The sequence below is a fragment of the Anopheles coustani genome, chromosome 3, assembly GCF_943734705.1.
Source record: "Anopheles coustani chromosome 3, idAnoCousDA_361_x.2, whole genome shotgun sequence".
Classification (NCBI taxonomy): Eukaryota; Metazoa; Arthropoda; class Insecta; order Diptera; family Culicidae; genus Anopheles; species Anopheles coustani.
This window is the reverse complement of record NC_071288.1, coordinates 67733597-67752522: the sequence shown is the minus strand read 5'-3', so window position 1 is coordinate 67752522 and position 18926 is coordinate 67733597. Positions and strand designations below refer to the sequence as shown.

Below are 18926 nucleotides of genomic sequence, written 5' to 3'. Positions count from 1 at the left end.
TTCCTAGACAACCTCCGTCGACCAATAAGAGCAAAAAGCTCGCCCAAATTCAATATTACCAACCTGTTCCCGTTGGCTGGTTCCATAAAATGGAATAAAAAAACGCGAAAGTGTGTTTGTGTGCATGGCAGTGAAAAGAAAAGGATAATAAAACAGTGTCCCCATTAGTGAACTTTTCGTCCATTCCACATTCGAAGGAAATGGTGTCAGCGAAGATGGTTGAACCATTGATAGTACTCCTGGTTTATTTAAATTGTGACTTAATATTTTACGTTAAAAATATCAATAAACATTAAGGTGCGATATCGTGTCAACTGTTCCCCATTTTTAATCCTACCGTTTCGAGTGTCGAACTGTGAACGATTACAACTTTTTGTTGAACAACCTGAGAAAGTTACTCATCGACGGACTGTTGGAAGTCATCGAACCAAAAGGAGAACAACCGAATAGCGTCGCTTTCAAGCTCCTGTGAGAGGTAAATAAAATAGAAATAAACTTCTAATGTCCTTAGAGCAAATATCGGTTGACAATTCGTTTCGATCGATCATTTGGTATTTTATTCAGTTTTCCCATTCCTTGAAGTCTACTAAGCGTACGTCATGGAAGTCATTAACCTTCGTGCCAGATTGCACCATAATTGCGACTGGCAAAATGCACTGCAGGGAATGCCGTCCCATTTATCGATCGAAATGCAGTCCCGGCTTGCTGTCGTTTGCACACATGCAGCATATTCGTTGCAGTATTATGTCGCAGGATTCGTCCTTCCGTGCCATTTTTTCCCCTTTCATTTTTGGTCTTTCCATTATTGTTTGGTTTTTTTCCACAATTTTCCTGAAGGTTTTCTTGCCGACAAAAGAAAACTCGCCAAAGGGATGCGAAGGCTCGAAACAAAACAGTCGCAATTGTGTGTGTTTATTTTTAGAGCAACGTGCTGCTTGAATAAAAAAACACAAGTATCGTTGTCCTGGCAAGTACTAGACATTTGCTTGGGAGGACTATATTTAGTTATTTATAGGGACAAACAAACCATGTCATGTACAGCAGGTTCAAGAGACTTGAGTTGTTGGATCGATAATCAACCTAGAGGTTTTTTTTTCGCTTTAGCAAAGTTACGAAATCCGTGGTTGAGTTTTGAGTTATTTATTGCGTATTAGAGAAAATATTTGTATAAACTAAAACCTGTACGAAGTAGAGGAAACAATTCGATTGAAGCGAGGTCTGCACGTGATCCTTTTTCTACCTAGTTCTACAGAGGGTATATTAAGGGTTAATAGTCATGGTTTGTTGAGTAAAGAACCATCCTCCATTTCCACATTCTACTGCACCGACTTTAGCCACGTTTGGTTCCAGTTGTTCGTCCCGGTGGGATCGAATCCCTTCACCAGCGGAAATCGAACCCGTGACCAACCTGCAATCGTGGCGAGGTGTCTATTGTGGTCCACGTGGAACGTCTCAAGCCGCGGTAGGTTCCAGAGCGTCGCGTCGAGCGTTCTTAAGCGATTGTTCGAAAGATCGAGCTTATGGAGCGAATCCAACACGATCAGTTCCGCCGTAAGAAAACTCTCCAGCCGATTGTGACTCAAAAGGAGCTGCTTGATACCGGTGGCTTTCGATAGCTGGTTCAAGTTGAAGCTCTCCAGCAGGTTGTAGCTGAGGTCCAGCTTTCGAAGGGCCGTCAAACGTTCGAGTCCTAACGGTACCACCGTTAGCCGATTGCGTGGGACAGATAGATCGGCCAGGCGACAGTCATTCTCCAGTGTCGGGAACGAGATTTCCAGCTTCTCCAGCCCAGCATTATCCAGCGTAAGGCGGACCAATTTATTCGCCTCAATTGTGCACTCGTTGTGCAGATTTTGGTTGTCCGAGTTGCTGCTGAACATAAATAGAACCGTGGAGGATTGATTGAAGCGCAAGATGCGCTGTAGCTCGGCCGCGGTCCCGTTCCCCAGCTCGTGGACTTTGTTCGAGGTAGCCTTCGGAGGACGGTAGCCCTCGTTCCAACACTTCCAACGCTGATCCTCCTCCTGGATCCGGCTGTACTCGTAATGGTATAAGGGGCCACTTTTAGCAGCTCCCTGGACGGCGGCTACATCGTCACCGAAAGTGCAGAAGGTGACACCGACGATCACAACGCTAACAACGGGAAACGGAGATCCATTTTAACACTTGAGCCGGATTAATGGGGGCACTCAAAAATACTCACATCCACCACGCAACTGACATCATGCGGCTGATGCTGTTTGCCCGAGCGATTAGCGATCACTGCTTACGACCGACGAAGGTAGCACTTATCAGCTCGTGCTAAGAAGACGACCTACAGTCCTCCAGAGTGATTCTGGGGAAACTAATTCAGTTCACTTATAGTCGGTGACGTAGATATGGCATAAGAGGCGTGATGGCACATCAGCTGATCGAGTTCAGAGACAATGTTCGAAATAGTAAATTGATACAGAAAGTACCTATTTTTAGTAGGAACATCTTTGAAAACTTACGGGAGATTCTCTTTCAAAATAAAAATCTTCCAGTTGACGAACCCTGATCTAAATCAATCCCGCTACAAAAAACACACACATACAACCTTATTGATATGGTTGTTATTTTGAAGTGTTTTTTAGCGTCCAAAGATAACACTTACGGATGCCTTCACAGCTTTCTTTATTACGAACAGACTGTTTGATAAGCAGAGAGACCGTAAACACGACGCAAATGAAGTAGACGTGCCCGTTTTTTTGAATGACCCGTAGAAGTATGCTTATTTTTAGAAATGTGGACTTTTTTAAAAATTGGTTCTTAAAACTGTCATGAAATGGACCGCATATTTGCATGGGTTTGAATATTAAACGTAGACATGTGCTCTTAAAATGAATCACAATGATTTGGGAAGATAGTTCTTTTACAACATTGGTTTGACCAATATTTAAATAGAATTAAAAACAATGGGATTTAAAAACAAGAAGTGTTGGATGTTAAGACAACCAATATTTAAAAATGTAAAATCATAGCGCCAATCAATAAATGAGAGATCCGCACGCCCTACGCAGAAGTGAAAACGGTATCACTCACTGAAGCCACAGATTATTTTGCTGATCGAAGCGTGTAATGGAGAAATGATTGCCATTTTTGTTATCATATCTCGTTTGATGCGACACGAATGGTGCTAATGGGTTGCCAACGGGGTCGCGAAGTGAAATGTTTTCCTAAAATTTGATCATTCCCATCGATTTGGATGCGTTTTGGTTCACATCTATCGCTCTCTCGTGCTGGCTTAGTGCGTTGACAGTTGAATGAAGAAGATAACGGAAGCACTATGCGCGCACGTCGATGCGAATGGAAATTTTCAGAAATCAGATAATCAATGAAGAGGGCAGAATTTTCCGGATTCTTCTGGAAAAATTTCCGATGCATGATAAATTTTAAATTATTTTGAAGCGGTTTTAATAAAAGTTTACAAAAGGAATAAATGGTGGAAAATATCAAATTAAAATATATTTTTAAAAATCATGTAAATATAAGATGTTTAGAATTACAGTTTACACAATACAACTGATTGTCCGTTAGACTGTTATCATTGTCGCAACCGGAAGAATTCTCGTACACTCGACTCCAAACTAAATCAACAAGATTCAAAGCATACCCTCCCATGTTCACGTGAAGCAGATGGTCCATAAATTCCAGTGTGCAAATAAATAGCTGCATTCAACAACCACTACTTCGAGCATGAACTTAGCGTGTGAAGCAAAGTATGGTGGGAAAAAAAAGAATGAAGAAAGTCCAGCCGGTCATAAGAATCCGCGAGCCGTTTTGACCTTGGAGTCCATATGACCGAGGCACGTGTGCACACTCTGGATAGGCCCTTTCACAAAGATGTGGACGAAAGAATTGCATAAATTATGTAAACGTGTGCTGGGAAGATTGTTTTGACGGACAATGTGTTCGTTATATCGACTTGGTGAATGTGTCCACGGGTAATTTTTGCTTAGAAAAATAAAGGGCCCACACCCGATGGCCCACTAAACCGGGTCCGCAGTCACTTGCCCGACAATCTTATCAATCTCCCCAGCTCAACCGACACACAATCGAGAGAGAGACACCGTGTGTCTTTAGGTCGGACGAATGGAATTTTCCACGGATTTAACCGTGTCCGGTTACACCCAGTGCAGCTGGATCACGTTTTCCCTTTGCGAAGCTTCGGAATCCGGATTGACAGGAATTCGAATGATTTAATCCACGTGAGCTCGTGCCAATGTTGATCGAGGTCTGTCAAAACTATAATTCTTAAGACCGTTTTACATATGGGACACGAGGCACGAGACGGCATCCATACAATTTAATGCAAACGGGGTCACGCCATTTCTCTACCATTTGCTGATGCGCAATTTTGGGTAAATGGCGAGGATAATAAAAGTCGCAGAAAAACAACCGCCATGTTCGCTGTGCAGATATAAAAACACAAGCAGCTGTGTACACATACACGAGGGATGTGCGTTGGTTGGCTATTGTTTTGAGCAAGGATGTTCGCAACAGTTTCAGCTGTTTGCTTAAGTTCTTTTTCATTTTGTTTTGCTTCAATTATTACTGTTGCGGTTTGCCAAAACATGGTCGTGCCCTCTTTTAAAAACGCAATAAATTGCATTGTACAACATTGCCAAATCGTGACATTGTCGGGAGGGTAGACGATCGCAGACATTTTGAATACATTTTTAATGGCGGTGTCATTCGATGTGATTTATTTTGTTTACACTCAAGACGATCTTAAACTAAATACAATACTTTTTCTGCAGTACCGTAAAAGGAGCGAAACATGGCGATGCACTGACCTTCGTAACTTGGCTTGCCTATAGTAAAGGGACAGACCATTAGTCAGATTAGGAGGAATTGGGGAATTACGCAACCCCCGAGATAGTACCGGCTAGCTCTATTTCAGTACGATTGGGAAATGTCAAAGTTGCGAAATTGTTTACGGCGATGCCTTCTACCCAGTTATTTTCAAAACTTTTTTTACTCAAGACTAGTATAGGATACATATGAAAAAATTAAAAAAAATGCATCATACATATTATTTGAAAACTTTGAAAAATTATTTGACATATTTTTTCACTTGATCCACGAGCAATTTACGAAAAATGTTGGATTGGAAAAATACATTATTTTAGTGCGTATTGCCCTGATTTACCCTATTTCTTGAACTTGTTGCTGTGGAACCAGCTGATCGTTGAAACTGGTTTGTTGCTCCGATTAATTACTACCATCGTACGATTCGTAATGAAGGTGAAGATTGGAATTTTCTTTCATTATCAACTACTAATGGGAGCACACGTTGCGCGTGTTATTTCCCTGCTTGTCGTTTTTGTCTTCAATTCCAACGAACGATCAGCATCTCACTTTGTTTATTTCATCTCACTGATCATGCTGCATACATCACAGGATGTGATGAGATAAAATTGTACGTCATCTCATAATGAAAGGCTTGCTTTGTTTTGTTAGCAACCTACCCTCCTCCTAGCAACCTACCATCTTATGTTTTGGTTTCTTACATTCTTTTATATTGCTTTTCTGTTTACATGCTCTACTCTCTCCTTTACTCAACGCTGTTTTTTCTCTTTTCAGCTACAAACCATTCGAAAACCCGTTCCCGGACGAGTGTGCGTGAGATGCGATCATTCTGTCTCGCTCCGATAAAAGTGACTTAACTTAAGCCAGCTCACCTAGCGTTCTCACATAAGTACGCTAGAGTAAGAGCGAGCCGACCGTACGCCATCTCGCTCGTGTACGTTTGAACTCGGGTGCACCTCGCTTTATAAATTGCGGTCCATCCGCCAGACGAAAACAAAGCAGTCGCGAGTCAGCGATTGAACTGATCGGAAGTCCTGCAAGTGAGAAGTACAACAAGTGTAAAACCGCGGAATCGCAAAGTGTCCCTTTGAGGAGGAAGAAGTGTAGTTTCTTTTTTGTTACCCCTTGGAAGCTCAACTCGGTTTGAGCGACCAACAGACGCCTCAATGAGTGCAATAATATGGACTAAACGCGCTTAAAACGCATCCAGGAAGAAAAAAGTAGAGAAAGTGTGAGGTTTTTACCCAAAGTACCGTCGCTTTATGTTTTACCAGTTTTTTAATCGTGTCATTTTGACGAGGAAGAGGAAGCCCAAATTATAAGCAAAACGAGAGAAACCCGCAGATAATCAGCACCTATTCGTAGGCGAAACGCCCATTTCGTCCTTTTCCTAAGTTTAGACTTTGTGCGGGCAAGTGTGCGCGGGTGTATTAGCAAGTGGTGTGGCGTTGTGTTCGTGTGATAGACTTTCATCGCACAGGTAATCAAAGGACGAATCATACGCAGAGGCCTGTTTCGTGTCGGGTGTTTCTGTACCAACCGAACTAAACCAACCAACCTAAAGGAGCATTAAGTCGGAGCAGTATTTCTTTCGTGCGGAAGGTGGCCGAAAGGAAAATTTTTCTCACTGGGGCTTAGGCCGTTGTATGGGTAAGTAAAGTTGTTTAGCCATTTTTCATACAGTGCAAACTGGGACGTATTGTTGGGAAAAAGAGAACGCAACCAGCCAAGGTTAGAAATGGGTTACTTTGTTACTCAGACGTTTCGGTGATCGTGCAATCGATCGGACAACCATTGGGGGACTTCGAACTGATCGTAGTAAGGAAACACTTTTTTAATCGACTGTAGGAAAGTTTTTCGACCGCAATAAATGAATCATACATTCAGGGTGTAGATAGTTAGGTTGAAGTTATTTGACCATAATTGGATTAAGCAGCAATGGTAGGAGTAATTGAATTAATCGTAATCGCCTTGGAATTGGATTGTCCTGAGTTGACCCGAGGATTTCGTTTGCTACAAGTGGCATTCAAGGACGGACACACAGACAAAATATGTCAAATTCTCGTTAGCTAAACACGAACGATCTAACATAAGCAAGGAGAAGCCAAAAATAACCCGTGATCAGATAAGTAGGTTACTGGAGTCCATTGGAGTCCATACAAACACACCGATATCTTTCACACTTCACGCGATTGTTGCTCAAATCGTTCCGACTAAACCATCTGTGTTGCCAAGAGCTCAATGATCATGTTTACGTGGAGTGTTTTTTATTGTCCCTCCCGCGAATTATTATCGCGAGAACCGCGAATGATGTCACTGACTTCGACTTTAGAGGCGGGACGCAGACGAGCATAAACTCCACGGGGAAATAACGTGATGCAGAGTCGAGCTGATTCATGCGCTGGAAGAAAAATGTATATCACACCACCACCATCTCGTGTTCGTTGGAATGGCAAGATGGCGCATGGTTTAGGACTTTGACCGCCATGTAAATTGTTTCTCAAGGGGAATGTGGGGTGGAGCAAAATTTCACACCAGAGCCGGAAGTTGCTTACTCCTACCGACTTCCCGGTTCCTGTTGGATGGCAGTACATGAGAAGGCATCAGGTTAATTATGGAGTAAATAAAGCAAGATTTCATGCAAGTTAATCTCATGAGCATTTGCTCCATACTCGTTGTGTTCCGTTAAATGAAAGGAGGGTACCTTTTCCATCGGCCCAAATACCAGTGTAATTGGTTTAAACGGACAAATGGAATGCCTTCATACGGGTGAGCTGTTAATTTACGTCTGACTCTTCGGCTTCGACTTTCTTGTGTACATTTGTTCGACCCGACTGCCAGCCAGTACCACGCGGAGTATAATTATCTTCTAACGATCCACGCCATTGCGCACTAAACAGCACGCCATGCCATGTGAAGTTGGTTACAAAGCAAGGCAAACATGACGATCATACGCGAACGGAAGGCAAGTCCCGGGAGGGCGTGGGAAGGGGCACCTAGCTGGGGAATTTATGACACGTGACAACATGGCATTCAATGTCAGCAAATTGACGGCGGGTGACTAGGACGATTCCTTTTTCTATTTTCTTATCAACATGATGTGGGCCGATAAATAGGCCGCCATCATGCCATAATAACACCTCCACCTCGTGGCATCTGTGCATAGAACGTCCAACAAACAGCGATGTGCCTCGTGGCAGATAAAAATGGGAACAAACCCCACAAATAATCCATCGACGTCATTTGAACGAGCTGGAAACGAGGTTTGTTTGGTAACAGATGGTGGTTGTTTTGATTTTTTTAAATACCCAGCCGAAGTGAGTAAATCGAGCGATGAGATATTTTTCTCACGTTCCACGTGACAGTGGTGAAAAAGAGAAAGAGAAAGTAGCATACAAGCGTTATGAGCCTCTCGCTTTGTTGCATGGGAAATAATGTAAACAAAGGGAAACGATGAGAGAAATTTTCTTTTCGTGAATCGAGAGAGCAGGAGAGAAAATGACAGCTCTCATCTGCCAAACGATTTAAATCCCGATTTTAACCGTTAAAAGTGCGTGATGCTCGAATCAGGATCAAACAATTTAAAATGCGTTTCATACATGATAAAAGATTTAAATAACCTCATCTGGGAAATTAAATTATTGTAAGCTTAATTAAGGTTGATTTGAAACAACTGTTCACTTGCGTAACGATTGTTCAGGGGGTTTGTCTTGTGTTTTATAACCCATTTTAAATCGTATGTTTTCTCTTATTTTCTAGAGCGTGAAAAACAAACGTTTATAAAAGGGGACGAACCGGGCCTGGCTGGCAAGCAGGGCCGGAGCGATCTTATCTGTGCAAACGCGATTTCAATTACAAGCGTCGAACGTCAGGATGGCGCGTACGTACCAACCGTCGGCCGCTGGGGCAACGAGTGGCCAAGCTGACTCGGAACCGAGCGCCACGCATTGCTGCCCGTGGTACGGGAGGACCACGGGCTCGGTCGATCTACCCGACGATTGACCGAACCGGACAGTCACAACTACGATGTGACGACCAACGACGATGAGCCTGCACCGCCGTCGCGGCCAGGGCCACCGGTCGAGCCGACCGTCGCCGCCACCGCCCCCGGTGGCGCGATCGGACCGGACGAGACCGAACTGGCCGCCGCCGCCGCCGTTGCCACCGCTACAGCCGCCAGCATCATCAAGGGTGTTGGTGGTGGTAGTGGTCGCTGGATCGCGGACGACGGTGACAGCTACAACATGGCCACGTTCGGCCAGACGAACGGGGTATGGCCGATCCGGCAGCCACTCCCGCTGCCCAAGTGGTCCAGCAGCCCCGTGGCGCCGTACGTGGTCGACAAGCTGTGGCAGTACGAGGATCTGGTCGGCCTGATTGAAACGAAGCTGCAACGCATGCTCGAGGAGACGCACTACAACACGGCGAACAACTTTGTGGACTTCTACAAGGCATACCAGCGGGTCGGACGCGGGGATCTGAGAACGCACTTCGAGCACTACACCATCCCGATCAACCGCCGGCATCACATGTGCGTCAGTTTGGCCATGGAAATTGTCTCAAGGTAAGTTCAGTTTCGTGTGTGCCATTAAAGCAGAAGATTAATTTTGATTTTTCCTCTGATGTTTTAGAGTCGCTGAACATCATCCGGATATCGCGGGCCACCTCTATCTGGTATCGTGCGAGGAAGCACTGGACGAAACGGACTCGTACATCCAGCACTGCGAGGAAAACGGCATCGAGTACGCAGGGTCCACGCTCGAGAAGGAGCATGCCCTGGTCGCGATGAAGATTGTCGTCGGAGGTCGCGAGGGAGTTCTCATCCTCGACCCCGGCTATCACGTTGCTCGGGCCGTGACCGTCATGAAGGACCAGAAATACCCGCACACCGGGTGGTTCACGCAATCGGACGAGCCGCATTGCAAGCGCGAGTACAGCTACGCTCTGCACGATCATAACAGCGACTACATCACCTGGACGGAACGGATTACCCGGGGTGGCAAGCAACAGTACGAGCAGTCGGTCGTTTACATTGCCCGCCCGTACCGGACCGCGATCGATGTAACCGTGCGTCGGAATCTGGTGTACAATTTCCGTTCGCTGTTATCTCGCGATGCAAAGGGACGCGTTTGTGCTGGAATGTACTTCCCGCTCGTACCGAATCCGCTCGATGCGCAAGTGACGCTGTTCTACGACAACGCCAACGAGAGCCAGGTGAAGCAGAAGTTCAAATTTGCCGTCTTTCGCGATCCAGAGAAGGTAAGCAATTGGTGTAACAAGGTGTTGATGAAATGGAGAAGATATCTAAATATTTCTTCCATTCCCTTTGTCGTGTTTTAGATTCCTGACCCGGTGATGGTGCACTTGGAAAACCTAGCCCCGCAGCTACGGATGCCGCTTGGAGACCTGACCGACCTGATGGTCGATCTGGCCGAGTCGATTCACGACGCCGAGTTCGTGCAGCAGGTGCTCGAGATCAACAACCACATCACGGAACTGTCGGCAGATAATTAAACGATCCATTTTCTTTACCCTTCCCGTTGAGGGGGAGAGGTATCTTAGCACTTGCAACGTTTACATTCTACACCCCTAGAAACCCCTAGCGGGTGATGCAGAACAACTTTTACGCTATTCTTCACACTTTTCCTTCACTTGAGTACTTTAGTCTATTCCTCTTGAGATCAAAAATTATGGATGAGTGGTAGGAAAGAGGATCGGGGCACCGAAGCTGAGGGAGAAGACACATTTGTTTATCTTGCATTCTTTAAATCAATATTAAATCAGCGTACGTATAGTGTTCTATTACGTGTCTATGATTAGCAACTAATTCAATATTCCGTCACCATAAGGTGCACTTAATTATTTCATTGCTTACATTCAAACGTGCTGCAGATTGAGCAGAAAAGGATGCGTTGTCTTTTACATTATCTAGCTTATTTGACAAATGACACCCGTTCGTTTCCCGATGTTGGTTTACGGTCGTTGAAATCATCCCATCAACCGGGATCTTTCTGGTTTTCTTAAAGAGCATTTCCATTCCCTTGTGTTTGCAATTTTGAAAATATGTGTAGTGTGTTTTTATCGTATATGTCTCGATCGAAGAACGATCCCGTCGATCCCGGCCGCCTTCGTCCAGAGCGATGGCCGGCACTGACGGTGAAAGAGAGGTAGCGAGGACTTAAGCAGCGTTTAAAGTGTAGTAGTTTCAATCTTAATCGGACTATTTAATCATTTTCAATTAAAAATGTATCTATTCAACCACAATACAGCTTGACAAATAAAGCAAAGAAATGAAAACGTTTGGAGGTGTTTTGATTTATGCGAAAGAAACTTGGGAAACAATGGGGCGGTGGTCTGCCACACTGGAGAATATTTTGGAATTTCTAAAAAAAATATATTGTTGCGAAAATAAAATTCGATTTTCTACATTGGCAAAGTTTAGAACAAACTAACAAAAATATATTCTCTCTATTTCAATTTCGTTCAAAATGCCGGTGTCTAGCATTAATTACATAACTTCCAAAAAGTTAATTACTTTGCAAAAATGCCACGTGTATCACAGCGTCCAACGATCGAGTATTAAAATATAAAACTATGGAAATTTTAGATTTTTTTTTCAAGCGGTAGCGCCGGTTAGTAAATCGGCCCCGAGGCTCACCACCTCGACGGCGTGGGCTCGAATCCCAACCGAGACCGGACCTTGCCCTGTACGAGAGGACTGACTATCCACGTACACATAGGGTAGACATAGTCTCGTAAGCCCTTAACGGGCAGGGATGGCCAACAAGATCGTTTACGCCAAGAAGCATATTGAAAAAATGTAACGATTATAACGACTTTAAAGGATCCTATGCTAATTGTTTTCGCACAGGGCTTCAACAATCAATTGATAAATCGATCTGCTAATTTGAATCTAGCATAACATCCCAAACGTAATTTATCCTCTCTATCAATCTAGCGGACTACGCTGGATGTGATTGTTGCTAGGTACAAGATATTTTGTTGGTGTAATAAAGGTTTAGAGATCTTTGACTTTTTGGTGAAGCCAATGCTGTTTGATTGTTGATTTCATGGAGTTTAAATTGGTCATCACATGTAGAGTAACACGCTGGGCAAACATGAACGGGTTATGTTTTGTGTACAATTATATTATGTTTCATTCCGTACGAGTAATAAAGATTGCCTTACGTCGATCTAGAGCAATTGCAAATATTTAAATTAGCGGCTAAATTGAGGGTCTCATTAGAACGCAGGCGCACGAGTCGGTGGAAAAGTAAGACCTACGATCTACTCTTTCCGATCGCTGCCACGTACGCACGGGAGGCGGGAGGACTTTACACTAACGTAGTCCCAGGGAAGCCAGACCGATCGTGGGGTCCCCCGTTTTAGCCGCAAAAGTCTCTCTCATTGTTTGGTGCGCCGTGCGTCCACGTGAGGTTGCACAGCATAGTTGAAACGAAGAATGATAAATGGGTGGATTCGGGTCATCCGGACGAATAAACAGAATCCGCGCGTTTGAAATCAAACGAGCAACGATGGAGCGAAGAACAAGTATCCAGGGGGAAGATTTTACGTGAACCTAAAACCAGACGGTCTTTCTTTACGCGCGAGTGTATTTGCCCCAGATGTGCAGCATGAAGACGGAGGCGATGAAGAGAAGCGACATCACGAGCACCGGAACTGGGCCACTGTGGGAGGGATACAACGGTACCTCATTAGACGGACGTTCCATTTTCGAGAAAGCAAGCAACGAGGAGCATTAAGAATACTTACACCTTGATACCAGGGGAGTCGTCGGTGTAGAAGCGCCACATACCACCGGATCCGGTGCCTGTGGTACGATTCCGTGCTGCCGTGGTAGTCGTGGTTGTTTTGCGCTGCTTCAGGTTGCTGGAACCGCCAGCGGCCGCTCGCGGGGCCGACGTGGGCTTCGACGGTGACCGACTGCCACTGCCGACGGACGTGGAACTTGCTGGAGCAGGCTGTTGCGGGCGGGGAGAATGCAAATCATACACTTTAGCAATCACGTACGACCATCAACATTCCGGATTTCTATCCGTTCGGATCTTCCGGTCGCCGGAGACATGAAACTCACCATGCTTTCTTTAGGATAAACTTGTGCACAACACTATTTGAACGAAACTTGGAATGCAGCAAACACAATGCACTTTAACGGGAAAACGATGAAGATGCACGAGATCGAACCACGCGTAAGGAAGGAAAGTTTATTTGTGATCCGCAAATGCCACCGCAAACGTTAGCGTAGACCAACCGTCGATTGAGACAATCCACGTAAACTACACGTCGCTCGCATATGTCAAAATAATAGTGTTGGCAGAATCGGGATTCGGAAGATTCGAAGATTCGATCCCTAGACGGATTCCAATGATTCGAATCCCATCTGACAGATTCCAAAGATTTTGATCCCATTTGACGGATTCTAATGCTTGTGTGCTAAAAGTGACAGAAAAAAAAAGATATTTTCACCTGTATTTTCCGAGTTTTGCGCCTCGTGTAAACTAAGCATAAAGATTTGATTCGATTTGGATTCGAATCACATTGGTTCGTGGCGTTCCTCTCATAGGAATGGTTGGACCCAGTTGCCAAGAATATCGGATCGATATGTCAAGCCATTCGTCAAGCCTTGATGGCGAACACGTGGTTGTTTGAGAACGTTAAAACTTAACGTTAATTCAAACATAATAAACTTGGTAATTTATAACACAAACAACTACACACCAATAATTGTTCACTGTTCTTCTAGACAAGCCAGTTGGGTTTGCTTAAAAATTGGTAATTAAATTCAAAGTGATTATTTTTTGTGCCGTTTTCGGAAACAATATATCATCACAACTATATTTGTCTACTGATGTTAATTAAGCAGATGAAAAACTGAATATTTGTATAATTTAAAATCTCTTGGTTAGTCAATGAACAAAACGAACAAGGTTGAAACGAACATTTTATTCTTAACGCGAGAACCATGTAAATTGTTTCCGTATCCGAATTCTTGATAATGTAACGTAGACCAAATGAAGCTGCCTGTTAACAGCAAAATCAACAAAGGGATTTTTCCCACAACAAAACAATGATGACATGCAGGCAATAATGACTTCTTCTTGTTTTCGACTCAGTGAACGGTGAAAATGCATTTACGCAGGCAGATTGTCATTCCAGCGGTATTTCAACAGCGAAGGTCACGTGGGCAGGGAACATATTGTCGATGGAAATTGAAAAATAATAACCACAGACAGCTTTATGAGTGTTCAAATACCCCAAACATGAGCGGGAAAATTCGACCACGGAACCAAGCGGTCCAAAAATTGGAAAACGTCCAGACACGGTTGAGCGCACGCGAACTACATTTTTATTACTTTTTCATTAGCGTAATCATCGGCGGGACAGTCGGGTCATGTATCGGTTATGTTTTATGGCTTTTCTGCCCAAGTCACCCAGAGGAGCCAAAGTCCTGGATCTTGCCCAAGATGGCCCCTCGGGCTCTGAAGCTCATTCTTTTCCATCGCTCCATCTACCTTCTCGCCGAACCGGTGGAGGTTTTAATGGGAAATAAATCTGTTCATTAAAAATTGGCAATTATTGCATTGCCCTGTGAACTCGCCCAATTGGCGAGGAATTTCCTGTGACCTAAAGAAAATTGGTCCCGAACCGGGAGACATCGATGCGCTCCCTCATCATATTCACGTTCCTTTTCTGCAGGTTTGTGTCGTCATTTTTTTTATCATTCTCTGCCTTCATTGGAAGCTTAATCAACGTAATGGAAAAGGGGGAAAACGGTACACACGTTCCCGACGAGCGTGCTCTTTCCGGATGGATTGTACTATTGTGGTTGAGCGAGCGTTTTAAAGCAACTAGCGTAACTACTGCACCCGTTTCCTTTCGCTTTGGTTTCCGTTTTGTTGGAAGGCAGAAAGAATTTTTGACTCCACCATCCTGCACCGACTGATTTGAGGCATTCGGGTTAGAGTATTCGCTGAACCGTTGGTAGTTGCATGATTGTTCCCATTGTTAGCGGTAGTTGTTGAAGCGTTAGGATTTCATACGACCTGCTCGGAACTGCACGCTTTTACAAGCATATTTTTATGCTCGCTTGCATTAAGCGAGTTTAAAGTAATTTTTCAACCCAACAGACATGAAGAGATATTTTTCACTTAAATCGGATACACAATACAACGAGCAAAAAACCTCATGTGGTTACGTTCCACAACATTCCACCGTTGCATTGTTGCATTGTGTGAAATGCTTTGGAATTCAGTTGTCTTCCGATGAAGCGTAACATAATTTAAATCCGCTAACGAGCCTTTATTGCAGTCAGTGTGAAAAGTCGAGTATTATGATTGATAAAAAGGCATCCATTTACAGTCAATTGCATGCGCTTATGAACGCCTGCCGTTTCATTAGTGTTTGGAATCTCAGGTTTTATTTATCGGGAAGCGATTATGGCCGACTTTAGTTGGTGTTGCCTGTTTAACGATTGATTGATTTGATATATTGCGCTTAAATTGTTGCTACATTTTGCCGTTTTTTTTTTACAATTTTGTTTTTTTTTAGCTACGTTTATGCTATTCAAGTTCATGAACTAATGTAGTTTTTAAGCAAACTAACTATAACAAGTTCTTACAAATATAATTTCTTCTTTTTTCGTGTTTGTTAATGTTTTACTTAAAAAAAAGACTATTTGTTTATTGTTTTGAGGTGATGTTAAAACAACAATAAAATGGGAGTAAGAGATTCCAACGTTGTCGTTATTTGAGTAAACACATGTGAACCCTTCGGAAGGCAATGTAGTTATCCGTAGTACAAAAGTTTCGCCTGTCAAAATACCAGCAAAGCCCTAGGGGATAAGCCTTACTTAGGCAAGTCAAAGTTTCCATGCTGGTGGCAAAGATTTCACAACAACACGCCGTCGCTTCTGTATGTTATTGATTAATTCTTCAATTTATCACACATATCATCAGGGAAGATAATAGATTCCCTTCCAGTTTCCCTGCCACTCGCACCACGATGATTGAGAAAATGGGAAAACCACCTGAGCCCACCGAAGCGCGGATGTGATGCCGGCGGCATACTAGTATGCGAACCTTGGGAATGATAAATCTATTTCCATCCACTTTTGGTCCAACTTTTGCTCCACTTGCTCTTCTTCTTCTTATTCGACTACCAGCGAGTAGAATAGGGCCATGATAGATGCGTGACTCGGGAAAGGATTTTTTCCGTACGGGTGTTTTCCCCGTTGTCAAGATCTTCCTACAGCGTGGGGTGGCTTAATCACGCACGCCTCTCATTAACGACCATAATACGCTTGATGTAACCGTTCTGAGCCGGCCTTGATGGTGGCCCCTATAATCCTTCATTATCACCTTTCGGGAATCAAAGTGCCGAACGTGAGCTTATTTCCAGCTGAAAGGGATGCTGAAATGCCGGCACGGATCGATCTGGCACCGAAATAGCCGTTCCACTAAGTGGCACTGTTTGACGAAAGGCACGCACGTCCTTGTCTAAAGTAACGGTCCAGTTAAGTATAAGAGACCGTGAACCAATCCGCGCTCTTCGTCCGGTTGTCAGTTTCGACGACGAACAGGAAGAATTGTGTCACTTCTCCCGAGGAAGCTCGCTTACTCAGCAGGATTCTGCACCTGATTCCGTGCAAGATGGTTTTCCACCGGAAGAAAAGCTAGTCTGCGGCCATTGTATTGTTTCAGACAAAAAAGAAAAATGAAAGAAATGACGAACTCTAAAAGGCAAGCAACCACCCTTGGTCCGTGCCGAGGGCAAACTCGTTGACGGAGAAGGGAGCAAAAGTCATAACTAGCAAAAATAGAAACGGAATCATTTTAGAGAGTCATCCAAAAAATTTCGCAGCATCTTTTCGCTGTCGGACAGTTTCCGCATCGATCGGGAGCAAATGGTGCACCGTCACTGTCACGGTTCGGGGCCAAAAGTGACTCGTCACTCCGACATCCGTTCAGTTAAAAAGTGAAGGAATTCCTGGCCTGGACAGAGCGGGAAAAAGAGGGGGTGAGAACAAGGAAACAATCTTGTCATCCGGGTGGAGAGTTTTGTTTTACGCGAAAACTCTTCAGGATTGATGTTCGGGTTGTCTCGAAAAGCGTCATTCCATCACGCTTGGGCACTGGAGTAGTCGGTCCTTGGGGCTTTGGTATGCGTCTTGTTAACGAGCGTTTGGTGACTTTTGCGTTTATGATGGGAAACTTAACGGTACGGTGGAATGTTTAACTTTTTTTTTCTAATAACCTTGATTTTAAATATTTTCCTACGGGTCTAGATCTAGGTTAAATTCCTTCCAATTTGTGTACTTTATTTGGTGATAAAGAAACAAACCTCTTTTTTATAACACTTCAATTGTTCAATTCCATAATCATGAACTTATCATGAGAAGTTCTCAGCCTGAGGCTGTCCATCAAAAAACCTTTTCAAGAAATACCAGTTTTACTCCGATCTCACCAACACTGCTTTCTTCTTCGAACAAAGCAAGAAGATGGGTGCAATTTATGGAAGTTCTTTCGGAAACCCGGCCTTCACTACCTGCGCATACCACATCGGAGTAATCTGCTTCATCAACACCGCCCCCAGACACTTGTTCGGAGTTTTCCCTTACAATCCGCCTCCGGGTGGCGTACTGGGGAAACTCGGCAAATCCGAGCTTACGACTACGGATGTTTCGATTTCGATTTTCTATTTTATGTCCCAGATTATATCTTCCCTTCCCGCTTTCCCTGTCGGGAAATTGTAACGGGAAATGTTTCAAAAACTCTGACAAGAGGCACTCTCGATGCGACGTACGATAGACAGCTTGGGTTTTTGTTGCGTTGCCGATGAAAACTTTTACGCATGCCCCCCCATTTTATTTTACCCAACAATTGGAGTACATTGTGAGGTAGAGAATTTCCTCTCCCATTGGTTATGGATCATCGAAAAAAATTTGAATATTCCGGTGTACGCGTTCTAATTGCTCATATCTCTTTGGAAGATTGGAGGATTTTTTCTCATGAATGTAAATTAATTATACAACCACATCCAGATATATCTACTGAAACGGAATGTCTCTCGTGTGCTGTTATAATATGCATCTCAAGTACCGTTCCCCTAGAAGGTTTTAAATCTCGTTACAGCCACATTTACCCTGGGAACCTTATTTATAATTTTAAAGCCGGGGAATAAAAATCACAATAAAACCTTTGAAAAAGAAAGACCGTACGCGTTTGATGACGTTAGATCATCAATAGAATAAATCTCAACGCTTAGTAAACAAATGAATACCAAAGTTTGATATTTGCATACAGATAAGTAACATATCATTTGAATAAGGAGAGGCATTACATCATTAAATTCTTTTATTTCAATCGGTTATCTGATGCTCCAGTATGTTTAGGATTAATCTCTATATCTATAAAAATGGATGTTTGTATGTTCGTGATGCTAAAACTCAAAATCGGCTGGACCAATCTTGATGACGTTTTCGTATGATTTGTTCCTTTTTACCCAAGGAAGGTTTAGGAAAAAAGAGAATTTGAAAATTCCTAAGGAAAAGCCTGAAAATGGGAAAATTCGGCAAAAACGGCTTTTTTCCATATAAAAACTAAAAAAAAAACTTCAGTCTTTAACGAAAATACAAAGGGCTGAACTTTTTCTAAGGAAATCTTTTGCCGATTTCTTCCTTTTGGTCATTTTAAGGTTTTAGAAAAATGAAAAGTTTGAAAATTTAAAAGATCAAGCAAAAAAAATTAGAAAACTAGAAAAAAGGCTTTTTTTCATAAAAGTAGTATTCGAATTAATAATTTTGAAATACGCATCTTATCTTACATAAATTACCTACATCTTGAGCGAGATGAGATCATCAAGTATCAAATGGGACGATACGTTAACTGCAATGAAGCGCTATGGAGAATATTTTCTTTTGCAATTCATGAGCAATTTCCTACTGTTGTGCATCTCGCAGTTCATTTGGAGAATGGTCAAAGAGTGTGTTTCAACCTAGAAAACGCAGTACAACGAGCCGAAAAACAACCAGCAACAACTTTGACGAGTTTTTTTTAACCTGCGCCAGCGATCCT

At 43.4% G+C, this 18926-nt stretch overlaps 3 protein-coding genes across 3 annotated transcripts; 1 reads left to right on the top strand and 2 right to left on the bottom strand.

Annotated features, from left to right (window-relative positions):
* Positions 1-1270: 1270 nt before the first annotated feature.
* Positions 1271-2223, bottom strand: LOC131265769 (leucine-rich repeat-containing protein 40-like). The gene is made up of 2 exons (XM_058268082.1): positions 2204-2223; positions 1271-2133 (listed from the first exon to the last, which is right to left on the bottom strand). The coding sequence occupies exons 1-2, from the start codon at positions 2221-2223 to the stop codon at positions 1317-1319; spliced, it is 837 nt and encodes a 278-aa protein (XP_058124065.1). The 3' UTR covers positions 1271-1316.
* A 6536-nt stretch (positions 2224-8759) lies between these two features.
* On the top strand, positions 8760-11123 carry LOC131265061 (uncharacterized). The gene is made up of 3 exons (XM_058267326.1): positions 8760-9397; positions 9465-10092; positions 10174-11123. Exons 1-3 carry the CDS (start codon positions 9078-9080, stop codon positions 10345-10347), a joined length of 1122 nt encoding a protein of 373 aa, XP_058123309.1. The 5' UTR covers positions 8760-9077; the 3' UTR covers positions 10348-11123.
* An 843-nt stretch (positions 11124-11966) lies between these two features.
* On the bottom strand, positions 11967-13119 carry LOC131272625 (protein transport protein Sec61 subunit beta). Its single transcript, XM_058274438.1, has 3 exons — positions 12929-13119; positions 12607-12815; positions 11967-12521 (listed from the first exon to the last, which is right to left on the bottom strand). Exons 1-3 carry the CDS (start codon positions 12929-12931, stop codon positions 12434-12436), a joined length of 300 nt encoding a protein of 99 aa, XP_058130421.1. The 5' UTR covers positions 12932-13119; the 3' UTR covers positions 11967-12433.
* Positions 13120-18926: the final 5807 nt, after the last annotated feature.

Excerpts from the sequence above, each read along its gene's own strand:
- LOC131265769 (XM_058268082.1), bottom strand. The coding sequence starts at position 2,223 with ATGTCAGTTGCGTGGTGGAT. Across the intron at positions 2,134-2,203 it reads ATGTCAGTTGCGTGGTGGAT|CGTTGTGATCGTCGGTGTCA; the intron begins GTGAGTATTTTT and ends TCCCGTTGTTAG.
- LOC131265061 (XM_058267326.1), top strand. The coding sequence starts at position 9,078 with ATGGCCACGTTCGGCCAGACGAACGGGGTATGGCCGATCCGGCAGCCA. Across the intron at positions 9,398-9,464 it reads GCCATGGAAATTGTCTCAAG|AGTCGCTGAACATCATCCGG; the intron begins GTAAGTTCAGTT and ends CTGATGTTTTAG. Across the intron at positions 10,093-10,173 it reads TCTTTCGCGATCCAGAGAAG|ATTCCTGACCCGGTGATGGT; the intron begins GTAAGCAATTGG and ends GTCGTGTTTTAG.
- LOC131272625 (XM_058274438.1), bottom strand. Across the intron at positions 12,522-12,606 it reads GACTCCCCTGGTATCAAGGT|TGGCCCAGTTCCGGTGCTCG; the intron begins GTAAGTATTCTT and ends TCCCTCCCACAG.